We start from the raw sequence: 15,115 nt of genomic DNA, 5'->3' as shown, positions 1-15,115 counted from the left end.
AAATTATTTTGATGTGTTAATATCAAAAATAATTTTTTAAAAATAAAAAAAACATTATTTATATATATTTTAACACAAAAAACTATTTAAAAAACAATAATAACTACACTTCCAAACAAAATATTTATCAAAAGAAAAAACATGAAATATTAACAGTTTGATTTTATTATCCGAAAGTAAATTTTCACTAAAAGCTAAAAGCATAGATAGATGAGATTCTACAACTCTAATATTTGTACTTTTGCCATTACATAAACCAACAAATGTACAAAAGTTAGAAATGTCGCTCAGACATTTTTTGCCATTACATAAACAAAAAACCAAGCTATGCATGAACTAACTTATAAAATTTCAAGTCACCAAGAAAAAGAAAAAAGACTTCCACTTTATTAAGCAACCATTCATTCTACACAGGAATATTTTGTGCTCGGACGGAACTTTCACGTGCAGAACAGCAAGAACCATTTCATAAATCACATGACTAGCAACCATAGTAATAATGTAGTTGCTTCTCGGAACCTGTACTAGAGGTGTCGGTCCTCATAGAGAAGACTCCATTCCAGATCTCAGTGAAAGCTCTAATAATAACCCCGTGATAGTAAGGCGAATTGAGTTGCAAGAAACAATCAAGAAGCTGTCTAAGATCATCTTTCGAGTAAATCTCCTTCTCCAATATCATCTGCAACATTGAGTGTCTAAAATCCAAATAAGGGTCATTAGAATCTTTCTCAACAGCAACACTTTCACCTCCAACACGACCGAATCCTCGTACAGCTGTTGAACACTTCATGTTGTTGCCTGTGTCGGAGAAGAAATGCGGTGGTGTGTCCATTGCTGGAGAAAATGTGTTCGGGGTGTCATGATTTTCATGGCCATTTGGAGATTGGTTTGTTGTTATTTTTGATGAAGATGTTGAAGTAGAGGAGCAGTAGAGATCTTTTTGGTGTTTTTGGTAAGTCGGGGTTTGGAGTTTTGGTTTTGGTTTTGGTTTTGGCTGGCTTATATTGGAAAGTTTTGGTTTCTTGCAGCTGCTACAGCCCAAGTTCAGTGAGACTGTGTTGAGAAGGAACTTTTTCTTGCTAGTGGACATTGTTGATTGCTAAAAGATGCGCGTGAGAGATAGGGAGAAGAAAGGAGTCTGTTGGGATTTTCCTTGAAGAGTGCCCGAGGAAGTGAATGAGTAGAGATGAGGCATTTGACTGAGTCTTGGGGGGGTGAGGGTTCTCTATAAATCCTGCACGAGTTAAGATGGGTCCATGCTCTGCCCCTGAGTGATCTTATGACTCGCCTGTTGATATTTATTTATCACATCATGTTCTTGACCGTACACTAATTATTCTTGATCAGAAAATATTTTGTTTTTTGGTTGTGAGATCAGATAAATATTGTCATATTGGGATTGTGTAAATCAAATGTTTGACTTGGTTCTGAAGGCCATCTGATAAGCTGCATCTTTTATGATGAAAGTAGTTTAGTAACGTCACCATTGTTTTCTTCTTTCTAGTTTAATCCAAGGTGGTACTATGCCATGATTTGAAGACAGCTGTAACGAAGCTGGAATCATAAATTAATTATGAAAATATGCTTGAAGATTATTAATGGCCTTTTTCCATGTACAGTCAGACTTTCAATGTAAGGGAACTAATACTGCATAAGAAAGCTTGAGTATCGTATTAATTAAGCAGGAATTTCACTCTTATAAAAGATCACAGTCCCAGTGCAAACTTCTAACTTTTGGCACCTGACATGTTCATAACATAATCAGCTTTCACAGACCTCATCAATTAAGATGGTAAAATTTAATTTTACCTGCCAAACGACGATCAAGTTCTGTTTATGATAAGAGGACTAGTTTAAAGAAGAAAAGGGACAAAACTAGGCTAATCTCTGCCGTAGACAATGCTTCTTTGGCAAGTGAAACAATATAACAACATGCACTGAAGCCAATGAAGAACTCGAATATGTTTTAGCATGGAACATTTTCTTTTTAAGTAAACTCCCTGGGTTAGCGTAGGGAATGGTGAAAAACTATTTTCACTCAATTAAATGTGAAAGTTATTTAAATGGAAGCACATATAATCCTGATACTTTCATCTCTACCCTTATGATGCCAGCAATACCCACCAACACGTAGAAAATTTTGCTTTCCAGCCTAACACTCTGGTCAATCTATGAATACTTAAGAGATTCGGTTGAACGTATTGGAGAAAGTAGAAAATTCCCCATTTTCAAGAAATATATGAAGTTATGATTATGAAAGATTCAGAATCGTACAAACTTCGCAATAGATTAAAGGTTTGCTGCTAAGCTTTTGCCCTGGACCAACGCAAAAGGCTTCATTTCTAAAAACTTGGCCTGGCAGTATCTAGCTCGAATTTACCACAAAGAGTTAATCTTGAGAGTTACTGTTAGTCAAGTCTGATAAGTGAGACATAGAGCAAGGGCGGTATAGACAAAACTGGGTTCCAAACCTGTCCTCGTCTTAAATCATTGGCACACAGTACCTCGGGGTGTAAAAAAAAAAAAAGTGCATGAAAAAAATGACAAGAAACAAGGGAAGAAGAAGTGAGCTAACTGCATTTATAGCTGGAAGAGTGGTAAAGAAATGGGGTTACGATGGATTTGTCAGTTAACCGAGAGTTTTGTTTGCTGGGGTGATTCTCAGTTTATTTTAAATATTCCATTGATCCGATAAATAAATAAATAGAGATAGATGGGAATTAAGAAGTTAGGGTTTGAGTACACGCTTTTTGAATTGAAGCATCAAATCTGATGCAGCGGGAACTAAGCATTAATTATTCATTTGCTGAAACTAATGCTAACAGCAATGCCACTTCAGTAGACAAAGCAGAGCACATAAGCATGTATTCTATCAGAAATGTGATTATATCAAATAAACAACTGTGAGAACATTTATAGAACTGCTCATTCCACTTGCACATTCGCTTTGTCCATATTGGTGGTGGCATTTAGTTGGAAACGTGCTTTTGCTGTTATGAAGACAAAATTGGGTATTTCATTTCATGAAAATCAAAGTCACGGGGGGCAAAGCTTTCGGCGCACAAAATACAAATAAATGATGAAATAACACACAGCAAAGCAAAATAGAATAGTTTAACCATCTAGGCGGTGGCTAAGTGGTAAGAACTTGGAATCAAGGGGTTTGCTCTCTCTATAGTCTCAAGTTCGAGTCCTTGGTTGCTCATATGATGGCCACTGGAGGCTTACATGATCGTTAACTTCAGGGCCCGTGGGATTAGTCGTGGTGCGCGCAAGCTGGTCCGGACACCCACATTAATCTAAAAAAAAAAAAAAAATAGTTTAAAGATGTCAGTTTTGAAAAACTGAAAAACTTCATGATGTAGCTCTTCACTTCTTATTTCCTGATACACAAGTAGATTTTCAAATAATAAGATATGAAATTATTTCAAAATCTAATTGATATTGTAGTTATGAATTTTCTACATCAATTAAAATTTTATATGTTATATTTAAACAAATATCACATTTTAAAAATATAACATTAATTAATCAAATATTCTCTGACATCTAAATATTGTGCTTTATAAGCATGACAAGGAGATATCACATTTCAAAAATTCAACATTTGGTTTATTTTACACTTCTAAAACGTAACAAGATCAAATCATATTATTTATCCAAATATTTTTTAAAATATATCATTTTTCTAAATTTTTAAGTTTATAGTGCTAATTTGACAACAAAAAATTAAAAAAACCAAAGTTTTCAGTAAGTTATCTAGAGATTTTGCTAGCATTCTTGATTTTTTGATTAAAAAATGAATCTTGTCCAATATGGTTCTACTTCATGCAGAAAATCTTATTCCATTAATATTAATAATGAATTTATCTTATCTAACCTCTTTTCATATGATCGTCATTTTGAATGTTTTTTTAAGTCTTAATAAATTAAAAATTAAAAAAAGATAACTAAAACAAAATCCACCTTTACCATACTTTTATTGTGGGTTTTGTTTGTAATGATTGTGGATCACATTGCTCATTTTACATGCCTTTTCTTTTTGTAATTAAAAGTATTTTTTTTAATTTAATCCCTTCACTTGGTGTTTATCTCAATTTATGTGTCCTGATTAATTTTTATTTGTATTTTATTGCATGCTTGAGGTCTATAAGAGTGTTCTTTATTGAATTAGCCATCAATTTCATGAAAAAAATAACAATTTATTGCTAGGAAAATATTGCAAGAACAAGAACCAAACAAAAATAAAAAAATAGGCATTTCATTTTCGCTATTGAAGAAGCATGAAAAAATATAGTGATGCAACAAGAAGTTAATAAGAAAATAATAACAACAATAATATAGAAAAACATAAAACAATTTGATGAGTAAAAATAATTGCAGATGTGAACCCTAAATTCATAATTTTATTTTTTAAAAATAAGTATATGGTGATTGCTTTCTCAAGAGGTTTACAACATCTTTAAGTTAGAAAACACTACCACTACTAGAAAATAATTAAAAGTACAAAATCATAAATAAAATTAAAAATAAAATCTAAATTAAAATAATAAAAAAACCTTGAAAAATAACAAAATTAGCTTAACAAAAACTCATGGGTCTAATTCCAAAAGATCCAATGGTCTAATAAATGATAAAATGTCTTTCCATAAGAAAACTACTTTACAAACACATGAAAAAATTTAAGCATAATTAAATAATTGGATTTTGAGTTATTATTGTTTTAAGGTGCTAACTTAGTTTGACATGACTTAATTTTTTTTTATACCTAAATATGTCCCACTAGTCTATAAAAACTTATGTTAGGTCATCCACTTTCTTTCTAGGTGAGATGCCTATTAAGTTGTATCAAATCCTTATCGAAAAGAATATCCTACTATTTTAACTCGTTTATTACTAAACTTCACAGTAAGCTGCTAAAGCTACGGTTAACAAGCTTCGTTTGTCTATGTATTTAAGGATAATATGCACAACTAAAGTTCAATTAAATTCTCATCTTTCAGCACAAACGTTTTTTGAAAGTTATAAACTTCACAAAACTTATTTTAGTCTCCCATCTTTTTTAGTTTATAGATGATCGATCCCCTTAGTTTTCAGAAAGCTAATTTTGATACCTGAGTTTATTTTTTAGTTTTTTTTTTTATGAAAGGGGCGAGAGAGAGAGAGTTATTGGATTTCAGCTTAGAGAAAAATAATCATTGTTTACATCTATTCGGCCATTAAAATTATTGAAATTAGTGTCATTAGGTTACATTAAAAGATGATAGTCTTATGTTGGTTGTTTTAAACCTCGATATTTCCTAAAAAAATATATCTAAGTTGGGAATGAAAAAACTTACTCAGTTTGGTTTTGTTATTTGAGTCCTTTTTTTGGTTTATTTGGTTTCTACATATTTTAAGACTAGTTTTTAGGTGCTTTTGGCTTTAAATGAGTTGGAAAATTGGTTTGTTAGGTTAAAAACTCATGACCCTATTTTCTAGCCATCATTGTGGTTGACAAAATCTAGGCTGGAAGATAATGTGTCATCTTTGTGTTTCAAAAGAAAAAAAATAAAAAAAGAGCATATGACTTATTAAGCAAGCCTAGTTAAGTCATAACATCTAGTCTATTTTTTTTAATTTTTTTATTGCACTTTTATTAACTCAGTTTAATTTTTTTTTAAAAAGCAATTTCACCCATTATTATTGATGATTTATTTTTTTAATTAACTTAAAATTAAAAAAAATATAGTTTCACCTCTTATTATCAACGATTTGCTTTTATTGACTTAATCCCAGTCACTTGTAATTTTTTTCTCTTTAAAAAATATTTATTTAGAAAATATCATATTCATTTTATTATCATGTAAATCTATTAAATGAAAAATAATTTATGAAATAAAATTTTTATTAAATCCGATGACGTGCATGACTTGTATTAAGAGTTTAGTTGGTTGACTCAAGTTCACTTGTTTTTAAGATAAATTGGTTTTTTTTTACCAATTTTGTCCTTAAACATTTATTGTCATGTTCAATTGGGTTGATATTTATTGAAAATATCATATTCACTTTATTTTCATGTAAATATATTAAATGAAAAGTAATCTACGAAATAAAAAATTTAATGAATCTAATGACGTGCATGACTTGCAATGAGAGTTTGGTTAGTTTACTGAAGTTAACTTGTTTTTAAAATAAATTGGGTTTTTTTTTGCAAATTTTGTCCTTAAACATTGAATTAATTCAAGATTTAGATTTTCAAATTATTTTTTTTCAAGATTATCCAGTAACTTTTACATGTCAATCGGAATTACCCTGGTCAATCTAATGTGTTTCTTTCTCAATGTTAGATAAGAATATCATCTAATATACAATTAATTTTAAATTCATGAATAAAATATATTTTTTTAAAAAAAAAATCATGTTAGCAATACCTTTTGTTTTGTTTGATCTTTTTTTGTTGTTGCGTGGCATGGGTCAATAAACTAGCCTAAGTGTCATTTTGGTGTCAATAAGTTATATTTCATTGGTGTAGTTTAACCTAGATGTTTTTTTCTTCTCCTTACCTAAAGAGGTGGATCTGACTGCGAGAAATATTTTGGTTTCAGGTTGATTTTATTTTTTTTAGATTTGTTTTGTAGTTATAAGTAGGTTTATCAAAATATTTAGGAGGTTTGAGTCAAAATGAGTTTTTAAAAAACATCATCTAAAAAAATAAAATGATCCATCCCTTTGAAAAATTAAAAAAAAAAAGAAGAAAAGATAAGCCTAAGAGTCATCGATTGGGTTGGAAGGCCCATGTGCATGGGCTAGGTTGGAAAACCTAAGTGCCTAGGTTGTTGCTTTTTGTTTTAATATTTATGCCCATGCGACTAGGCTTTTTTTATATATATATTTGATTATTTAAAAAAATTGACAAAATAAATCATTGAATCGAGTAAAGTCCATTATCTAGGTAGTTCTTTAACAGGTTAATACATGACGTATTCTAAGGTATTATTTATTTGTTTTTTTATTTAATAGTTTGTTGTTTCTCACTTTAAATCAAATATAATTTCATCCTTTGTTATTAATGATATTTTTTTTATTTAACTCAAAGCTAAAAGAATGCAACTTCATTTTTATTGTCAATGATCTACCTTTATTATCTTGGTTCTACATGCTTATCATGTTTTTTTCACTTTTAAAAATATATTGCTTCACACAAAAAAAATATCATGCACTTTATTGTCTTGTAATTAAATGAAGAATAATTTCTAGGATTAAAAAAAATATTTAATTTGCTGATGTGCATAGTTTTCATCATGGGTTTGCTTGGTTAACTCAAGTTTATTTTGATTTTTTTTAATTAAATGATGTTTTTTGCTGATTTTATTTTTTAAAATTAAGCTTTTCAAAAAAAAAATTAAAATCATCCTAGCAAGTTTAACAGGTGATTTCAAATTAATAGAGGTGAATCAAATAATTTATCATCTCCGTGTACTGTATAGAAATATCATTCAATTTATAATTAAAATCATTTTCTTAAAAAAAAAACACATTATCGATGCCTAAACATCTTTTTTTTCTAAAAAGAAATCGGCTTAGCACGGGACAATGAGCTGTTAAGTAAATTAAGCACTGAAATTTTTCTACTGTTACAAATGAGGGTCAAAATTAGAGCACAGCCTAAAAGTAATTCCAACATGAGGTGGCTAGTCGATTTATGAAACCGTAAGGAAATGCTGCTACAAGATATCAGGTGATCTTGGACATGGTAAAATGGAGGACTCTACTAGAATCACTTGCTAAGGAGGAAAGACTAAGAAGTAAAGACGCCTGCAGCAAGGTTAATAATTTATCAAGAACTCACAGAGAATTTGTAGAGGCTCCTTAGCCAGATAGCCTGGGCAATCAAATGTGCATTCTTCGTAAGAGACATAGACCTAATCTTAACATCTGAATAAATAATCTGAAGTAAAGCCATTAAGCTGCACAAAACCAGGAATATGCACCACACAGAAAAGCTGTAACTATTTCCCACAGATTCTCTAGGGTACCGCTTCTCTTCCAACTTGATGGTGACCAGCTAATTAAAATTCTAAAACATAAAGTGCAACTAGCACACCTAATAATTGATTATCTAGCGTTTATGCATAATTAAGGGATTGCTGCAAGTGGAGAAGTGCACAAATCCTGCAGGGCGCGCTTTGGGTGGGTTTTAACTCTGTCTACGAACTCGATAGATATGAGCTGCAGAGTTCAAGAAACTTTTCAATAAGTGCCTTCTATTTAAGGGTAAATGGATCAAAACACGGCTATGGTTATCTTGGCATTAAATCTGAAAAATGGAAGTTCTTAGTTGATCAGTACTAACAGTACAGGTACAATAGAATTCAGGTGTCACTATAATGAGTTGATACATCAGCTGTTCAATCTCTATTTCAATAGGATCATTGCAGTTTAAACATATAGATGCAGTGGGACTGGCCTTATCTCCCTTAACTTGAAATGTTACACTCAATTAAGCTTGCTAGATACAGGGCCAGTCTCAGTGCCAGAGAAATTATGAGTGTGGCCTTCCTTTTCAATTGATAAAGAGACGTCTGGGACCTGATTTGAAATCTGCTACCGGGAAAGGTGAGTTAAACATCAGTAGGAGTCCAGAAAGTCCAAAACGTTGATAGGGGAAAATTGGTGCGTAGTAACAAGTTGCGAGATTACTCATTACATGAAGCCGGCGGATAAAAATTAACAATAGAAACTCAACATGATGATTCAAGAACAAAAGCTCCTGACTGCTACTCTAGCAGTCTCGTTAGTGTTGGTTCAGATTTTCGTTGCTGCTATATATCCATGTTAATCTCTCCTGTGCTAGAAACATAAAGGTGATCTCCATTTCCTTCCTCCCAAAATATGATTGCTTGAATAAAGATTTAATTAACTAGCATGTTTCTCAATTCTTGCAATATGTTGCTAATAACAAGCATGATTCCATATAAAAAATATGACTGCTAGGAGAAAGGTTTAATCAACTAGCATGCTTCTCGGTTCTTTTCAACATTATGTTGCAGGTAAGAAGCATAATTCCAGATCAATCTGATTAACATGAAGACCCCTCCATCATTTTCCAAGGTAAACCTGAGATCTCTTCATCATTAACCTGATGAAAATAGAGATTCATGTAACTCAACTACCAAAGTAGAAGTTGGCAAGTACTTCAATTGATTGCTCATATCATAGAGGTCCGTTTTTGATATCAAATCGCTTAAATTAACTGGAAGATGTGCAGCACCTTACAGTCCTAACATAACAAATTTGGCATCACAATATATTGGAAAACCTCCAGATTTCATAAACCACCAAGCCGTTTGATACAAATTAGCCAAATGCTTTTCCTTCTTGTTCAGAACATGCTTGTGCCCTCCACCTCGTGTTTATAATACTTTGGATCCCCTCTAGTTCATCAAAATCTAAGGACGGTGCAAGTATTCTTCTGAAGTCTGAATATCAGAGAAGTCCAAGTAATTAGCCCTTAAAGCGCATAGGGAAGAGAAGGGGAAGACTAACATATGATGCTCATGAGATGGAACGGGTTGTACTAACTTCAAAACCTGGCATTGCTTGTTTTAGTAATCTAAAAAAGTTACTTTCACGTTTATTTGAAAAAAATTGATGTTTCTAGTTCTTGATGTGAGGTTTATGAACTAGAAAGTAGCCATCGTGCTTCATTTCTATTAAATTTAAATAAAAATTCATTTCATTTATGAATACATTTTAATGTCTAGAAATCATTCAAATCAAGTCACTATTTTTTATGGATCACTATGGTTTATTTCTTTTATTGATAACTATACCAAGATACGATGACATGGATATGCTCACTAAAATACAAAGGTGAATTATAAAATAAGGCAAAAGTACCTTAGTTCTTTGAGTGACAAAGGATAATATCAATGTTTTAAGTTTTTATAGTATTTAAAAGCACATGAAACTATTCATTAAACTACTTACTTCAATACATCCTAGCAAAATGGGGTTACAAAGCCTAAAAATCAATACTTAATGGATGTTATTCATGCTTTTTTTTTTGCTTTTTTTTTGTTTTTTTATTAACGTGAGTGTTCGCGCCAACTTGCGCGCACCACGACTAATTTCACGGCTCACTGAACATCCTGCAAGCCTAGTGAACAGGTAAGGCACCGCGGGGGTGACAGGCGTACCACACAGAAAGGACTCAGTAGAGACACGAAGGAAACAACTCTCCAGCCCCACTCCCACTAGGACTCGAACCAAAGTTCGAAAGAAGGAAAGCTACGCCTACACCACTAAGCCACAACCTGCTTGGCATGTTATTCATGCTTATTTGATAGAAACTCATGTGTTATTATTTTTTTAGGGATAAACACTTACTTTTGTAGCAATTAATTAGGCACCCTCAAATTCCATTTACTTTTGAACACCATTCTAGGCTCTCAGTAATAAAGTTTGTGCATCAACAGTCTTAAAGTTACCATCCCGTGTTTTTTATTGTGTTGCATTTATACTTCTTTATAAAAATCAGTGTAATAAGTTAACTCCTCAAGCTTTGTGATGTGTTTTTTAAGTAATTTCGATCATCAAAATGGGTATCAACGTTATCACCTCTAATTCATCAAATGTTTATTACCATGAATATTGTTTTTTCATGGAGACACCATATGTTTTTTTTTTCTCATGAACTTCAAAGGGGTATTATAAGGAAATTCAAAATCTAGATTATGATGTTCTATACATAAATTTATATTACAAGAGTGATGATTCACAAGTTAGGCCAAATAATAATAATAATAAAAATTAATTGGATTTGAGTGGTGTAATTTTAGACCAAATTGATGATAAATTCCTAGAAATAGAACATGTGAGTCTAAAAATATTTCATTTAAGTTAGAATTTCTCTCAAATGATATACCAAACCATTGTTGAGAATGCTTATGATTTAATGTTTGATGTGTCAGGAAATTATCATGTTGTAATACCAAAGGTACACCTAAATACATATATAAACCCAAGCTTTTTTGTGAAGTCAAATATTCTACAATTTATTTTGTGTTTATCCATCATTTTTAAGAATCAAATCTATTATTTATAAATTAATTATCTATTATATCTATTTCTAATATTGTGTAGGAAGTCATAGTTGACAGCAGTTATAAAACAATTATGAACAAAGAGATGAAATTCTTGTAAAAAAAATAAAACATGGAAACTTTTTGATCGATCACCAGAAAAGAACTCAGATAAATGTGAATGGATTTCCGTGAGAAAGTAAAAGGCTGATGGCATGATTAAATGCTTTAAAGAAAAATCAGTGGTGAAAGGTTTCACTCAAACATATAAAATTAATTACATAAAGATAAAATCAATTACATAAAAATATTTATACTAGCAGCCAAAATCAACACAGCTTAAGTTTCTTTATCTTTAGTTGCGAACTTGTATGGCCATTAAAATAATTTGATATAAAGAACACCTTTTAATATGAAAAATTATCTAAAAATCTCACTTGGGTGTATAATACCTAAAAGTCATAATTAGAATATGTACATATTGAAGAAATTATTGTATAATTGAAACAATCTTTGAAAGTATGGTTTTGGAGGTTAATAAAATATATGATAATCTTTGGCTACCATTAGAGCAAAATTTAGATCATACATTATTCTCAAAAGAAACAACAAGGTAAGATTACAATACTTATTGTATATATAGATGATATGTTAGTCATAAAGAAAAAAAAGTGCCATATAAGATTAACTTATCCTAAGAATTTGAAATAAAAGACTTAGATCCTTTCAAATATTTTTTTGAAATGAAAATATCTTGATCTTATAAAAAAAAATTATTTTAAAAAAAATATGTCTTAGATCTTGTACAAGAAATTAGTATGTTAATATGTTAAGTAGTTGATACACCAATAAAAAAGAATTTAAAATTTTATGTTCAGTCCAATTAGATATTGGTTGATAAAGGTATAATAGACTTTGGAGGAAGATTGATATACTTAGTTATGCAAGACTAGATTTAGCTTATGTATTGGCTATTGCTACTCAAATTATGTATAATCTAATAATGCAATGTATGAATGTAGTTATTAGTATTTTAAGATATATGACAGTTGCAATTAGAAAAGATAATTTTATTTATTAAAAATATAGATTGTCAAAGTATAGATGCATATACTAATCCAGGTTAGGCTAGAGTAGTAAATAATAAATAGTTTATTTTTAAATATTTTATCTTTATAAATGGTAATCTCGTTATATAAAGAAGACATAATCAAAGTGTTGTAACTTACTCAAATATAAAAGTTGAATTTAGATGTAGGACTTTTCAACTTTGTAAAGCATTGTAGTTAAGAATTCTATTGTAAGATTTTGTAATATAGGATTTTGGTTATTCATCCAGGTAACTTATTCAACTATTTATGACAATAAAGCACCATGTGTTATTACTTATAATCTCATTCAACATGATCATATAAAATATATAAAGGCAAATAGATTCTTTATTAAAAAGAAAATTGGATAAAAAAAATTATGGAGTATCCTCATATTAGATTTAAGGATTAATTTCTCATCTAAGTAGTTTTAAATCGAGTATTTTTAAACAAGTTAGGCATATGTGACATTTATGCATTAACTTGAGAATATTGTTGAGATTTCTTGTAAATTTTATAAAAATTGTATAGTGAGGATATAATATTTAGTTTCAAGATTTAATTAGAGAATATATATATATATATATATATATATATATATATATATATATTGTACACTTTACTTTCTTTAGAATAATATTAAAAGATAACTAAAACTAGAAGGAAAATTATTATGCATCTAGACTCAAAATATTATTTATTGGAATAATATTATGATGAAATTGCTCTTATGCCATTAAAGTTTTAACCAGGCATTAAGGTCAGTAAAGCTTTTTCATCATGATTCAATTATCATTTTTTAATTATGTAGGGGTAGAATTGTCTTTTTACTTTTTTGCATGGTAAAATGATTTAACTACCACTCAAATAAAAAATTATTAAATTTGATATTCAGGACTTTCTAGTTTTTTTTAATTATTTTAACACAATATGATTACTTAATTATCATTTAAGAGAAGAATCTATTAAACTATCTTCCAAGGAATTTTTAATGAAAATCATTGTGGTGTGTGAGGTTGTTCAGTAATTAAAGGTTGCCTTCCATAATGGTGTTTGAATCGTCTTAGCATCTTCTTTATGATGAGGCTATACATGTGGCAATGTCCCTCGACTTAATGTCAGCAATCTTTTTTTCTCTCTCTCCTCCTCGATTTTCATATTTATCATTTCAAAACTTCAAAATAGCCCTTCATTTTATTATTCTTTCAGATTTGATCTACATTCTTTTTATTGCTATTTTTTTATTTAGAATAATTTATAAAAATAGATTATTGTTTTTTAGTTTCATCCCCCTTCAACTTTTTATCTTTCAAATTTATTATTATTCTTTTTATTGCTATTTTTTTTATTTGAAATAGTTTTTCTAATTTTATTTAAAGAAATTTCATACTTTTTATGTTTTTTTTATCAAATTTGTTTCATAATTTTTTGATTACTATTTTTTACTGTGACAGTTTTTGTAATCAATTTTTTTTCTCGATTTCATCCTTCTATATTAAATTTGTTGGGAATTCAAGTTGTTTATTGAGTTCGGGTCTAGGATTTTATAGGTTACGAGTTTTAAAGATTAACTGAAATTAGGAGGTTTGCCCAAGTTTGCCTTTTTTAAAACTCATATTTTTTTAATTTTATCATTCAACATTTATTCAATTGGAGATTAAGTTATGTTATTTTATTTATTTTCTTTCTACAGAATTGTTTGTAAATTTTGAAAATTTCTCAGGCTATCTTGGTTCTTTTTATCTTCCATTATTCTTTGTTAAATTTACTTTGATAATTTTTTTAATTAATTTTTTTATGATTTTATCCTTCAATATTAGATTGGTTGAAAATTAATTTTTTTTTTATTTTTATCCTTCAACGTTGGAATTTATTGGTATAAGGCTTCGTGATTCTCTTTAATTCTTTTCTGTTTATTTATCATAGTTTCATCACTTAGACGGGAGGTTTAATAGGTTAGCGAGGATTAACTCAAATGTATTTTTTTTAATAAATTAATTTAATATTTGTTACATTCCATCTTTCAGCATTGAGTTTTATAATCTTTACCGGCTTGCTTTTTATTCTCATTCATATGATTTAAGTGCCTGATTTACTAATTGTTTTTTTATTTTTTTTTTATATTGATTTTTTTCAAGTTTTCGTTTGGAATTGGAGTTCAACTAACTTAAACCACCTCTAGCTAAATTTGAAGATCATGACCAGACTATGTTTTTTTCCCCTCACATATAAAAAATGAAATAAAGAACTTCGTGGCATTTCCTAGAATCCTAGCTAGTGACATTGCCAATACGTTGACTGGAGTGTGGACTTATTTCAAAATGTATTCTATCTGTTTTTTTTAATCATTTTAGACCGTTTACTTGGTTATTACACAGTATTTTATAGCATTTGACAGTAAATAGAGAATTCAAGACAAAACAATTAATGCTTGTGTAGTTGTGGAAAGAGGTAAGAATCGAAAATATGGAGGAAGGGTGTTTTCCTGACCGGCTGCTCTCCATGCCGCTTGGAATTGGACACGGCATCGATCAACTTTTGGCATGCAACACACTAAAGTACGATCGAGTAGATCTCCTACGTTTGTTTTACCTGTCACCTACCTGAATTAAGGTCTCATGTTTCCAAAGTCAATGCCTGTTAATGTAGTTTCTCCGTTGCTCGGCTTTTTTGTGGTAAGAAATCTGCAAGAACATACGTTAAAATGTTGACATACTTGTGCACGTTTGATTTGGGGGCGCGCGCACACATATATATGGGACGTGATTCCACGTTTGACTTGCATGATTGTTTTCCAGCTAGCTCTAGAACAAGGATGCATGGCTTGGGAAACTTATAAATATTATCAGAAAATGAGATTGAGGGAATGAAAGAGATGAAATATATAGCTTAATTAATTAGTGATACAAACTTATAAATATTCGTTCTTTCAACTTATAAATATTCGTTATTTCAATT

The 15,115-nt window shown here is 30.0% G+C and overlaps 1 protein-coding gene across 1 annotated transcript; it reads right to left on the bottom strand.

The window, feature by feature from the left end:
* Positions 1–219: 219 nt before the first annotated feature.
* LOC105141389 (transcription repressor OFP6-like) lies at positions 220–1,542 on the bottom strand. Its single transcript, XM_011048586.1, has one exon. The coding sequence runs from the start codon at positions 1,088–1,090 to the stop codon at positions 482–484; it is 609 nt and encodes a 202-aa protein (XP_011046888.1). The 5' UTR covers positions 1,091–1,542; the 3' UTR covers positions 220–481.
* Between the last annotated feature and the right edge of the window lie 13,573 nt (positions 1,543–15,115).

The sequence above is a fragment of the Populus euphratica genome, unplaced genomic scaffold (assembly GCF_000495115.2).
Source record: "Populus euphratica unplaced genomic scaffold, PopEup_1.0 scaffold144.1, whole genome shotgun sequence".
In the NCBI taxonomy this organism is placed as follows: domain Eukaryota; kingdom Viridiplantae; phylum Streptophyta; class Magnoliopsida; order Malpighiales; family Salicaceae; genus Populus; species Populus euphratica.
This window is presented reverse-complemented; position numbering and strand designations above follow the sequence as displayed.

What these genes read in the sequence shown, in the direction of transcription:
- LOC105141389 (XM_011048586.1), bottom strand. Translation starts at nt 1,090, where the DNA reads ATGTCCACTAGCAAGAAAAAGTTCCTTCTCAACACAGTCTCACTGAAC.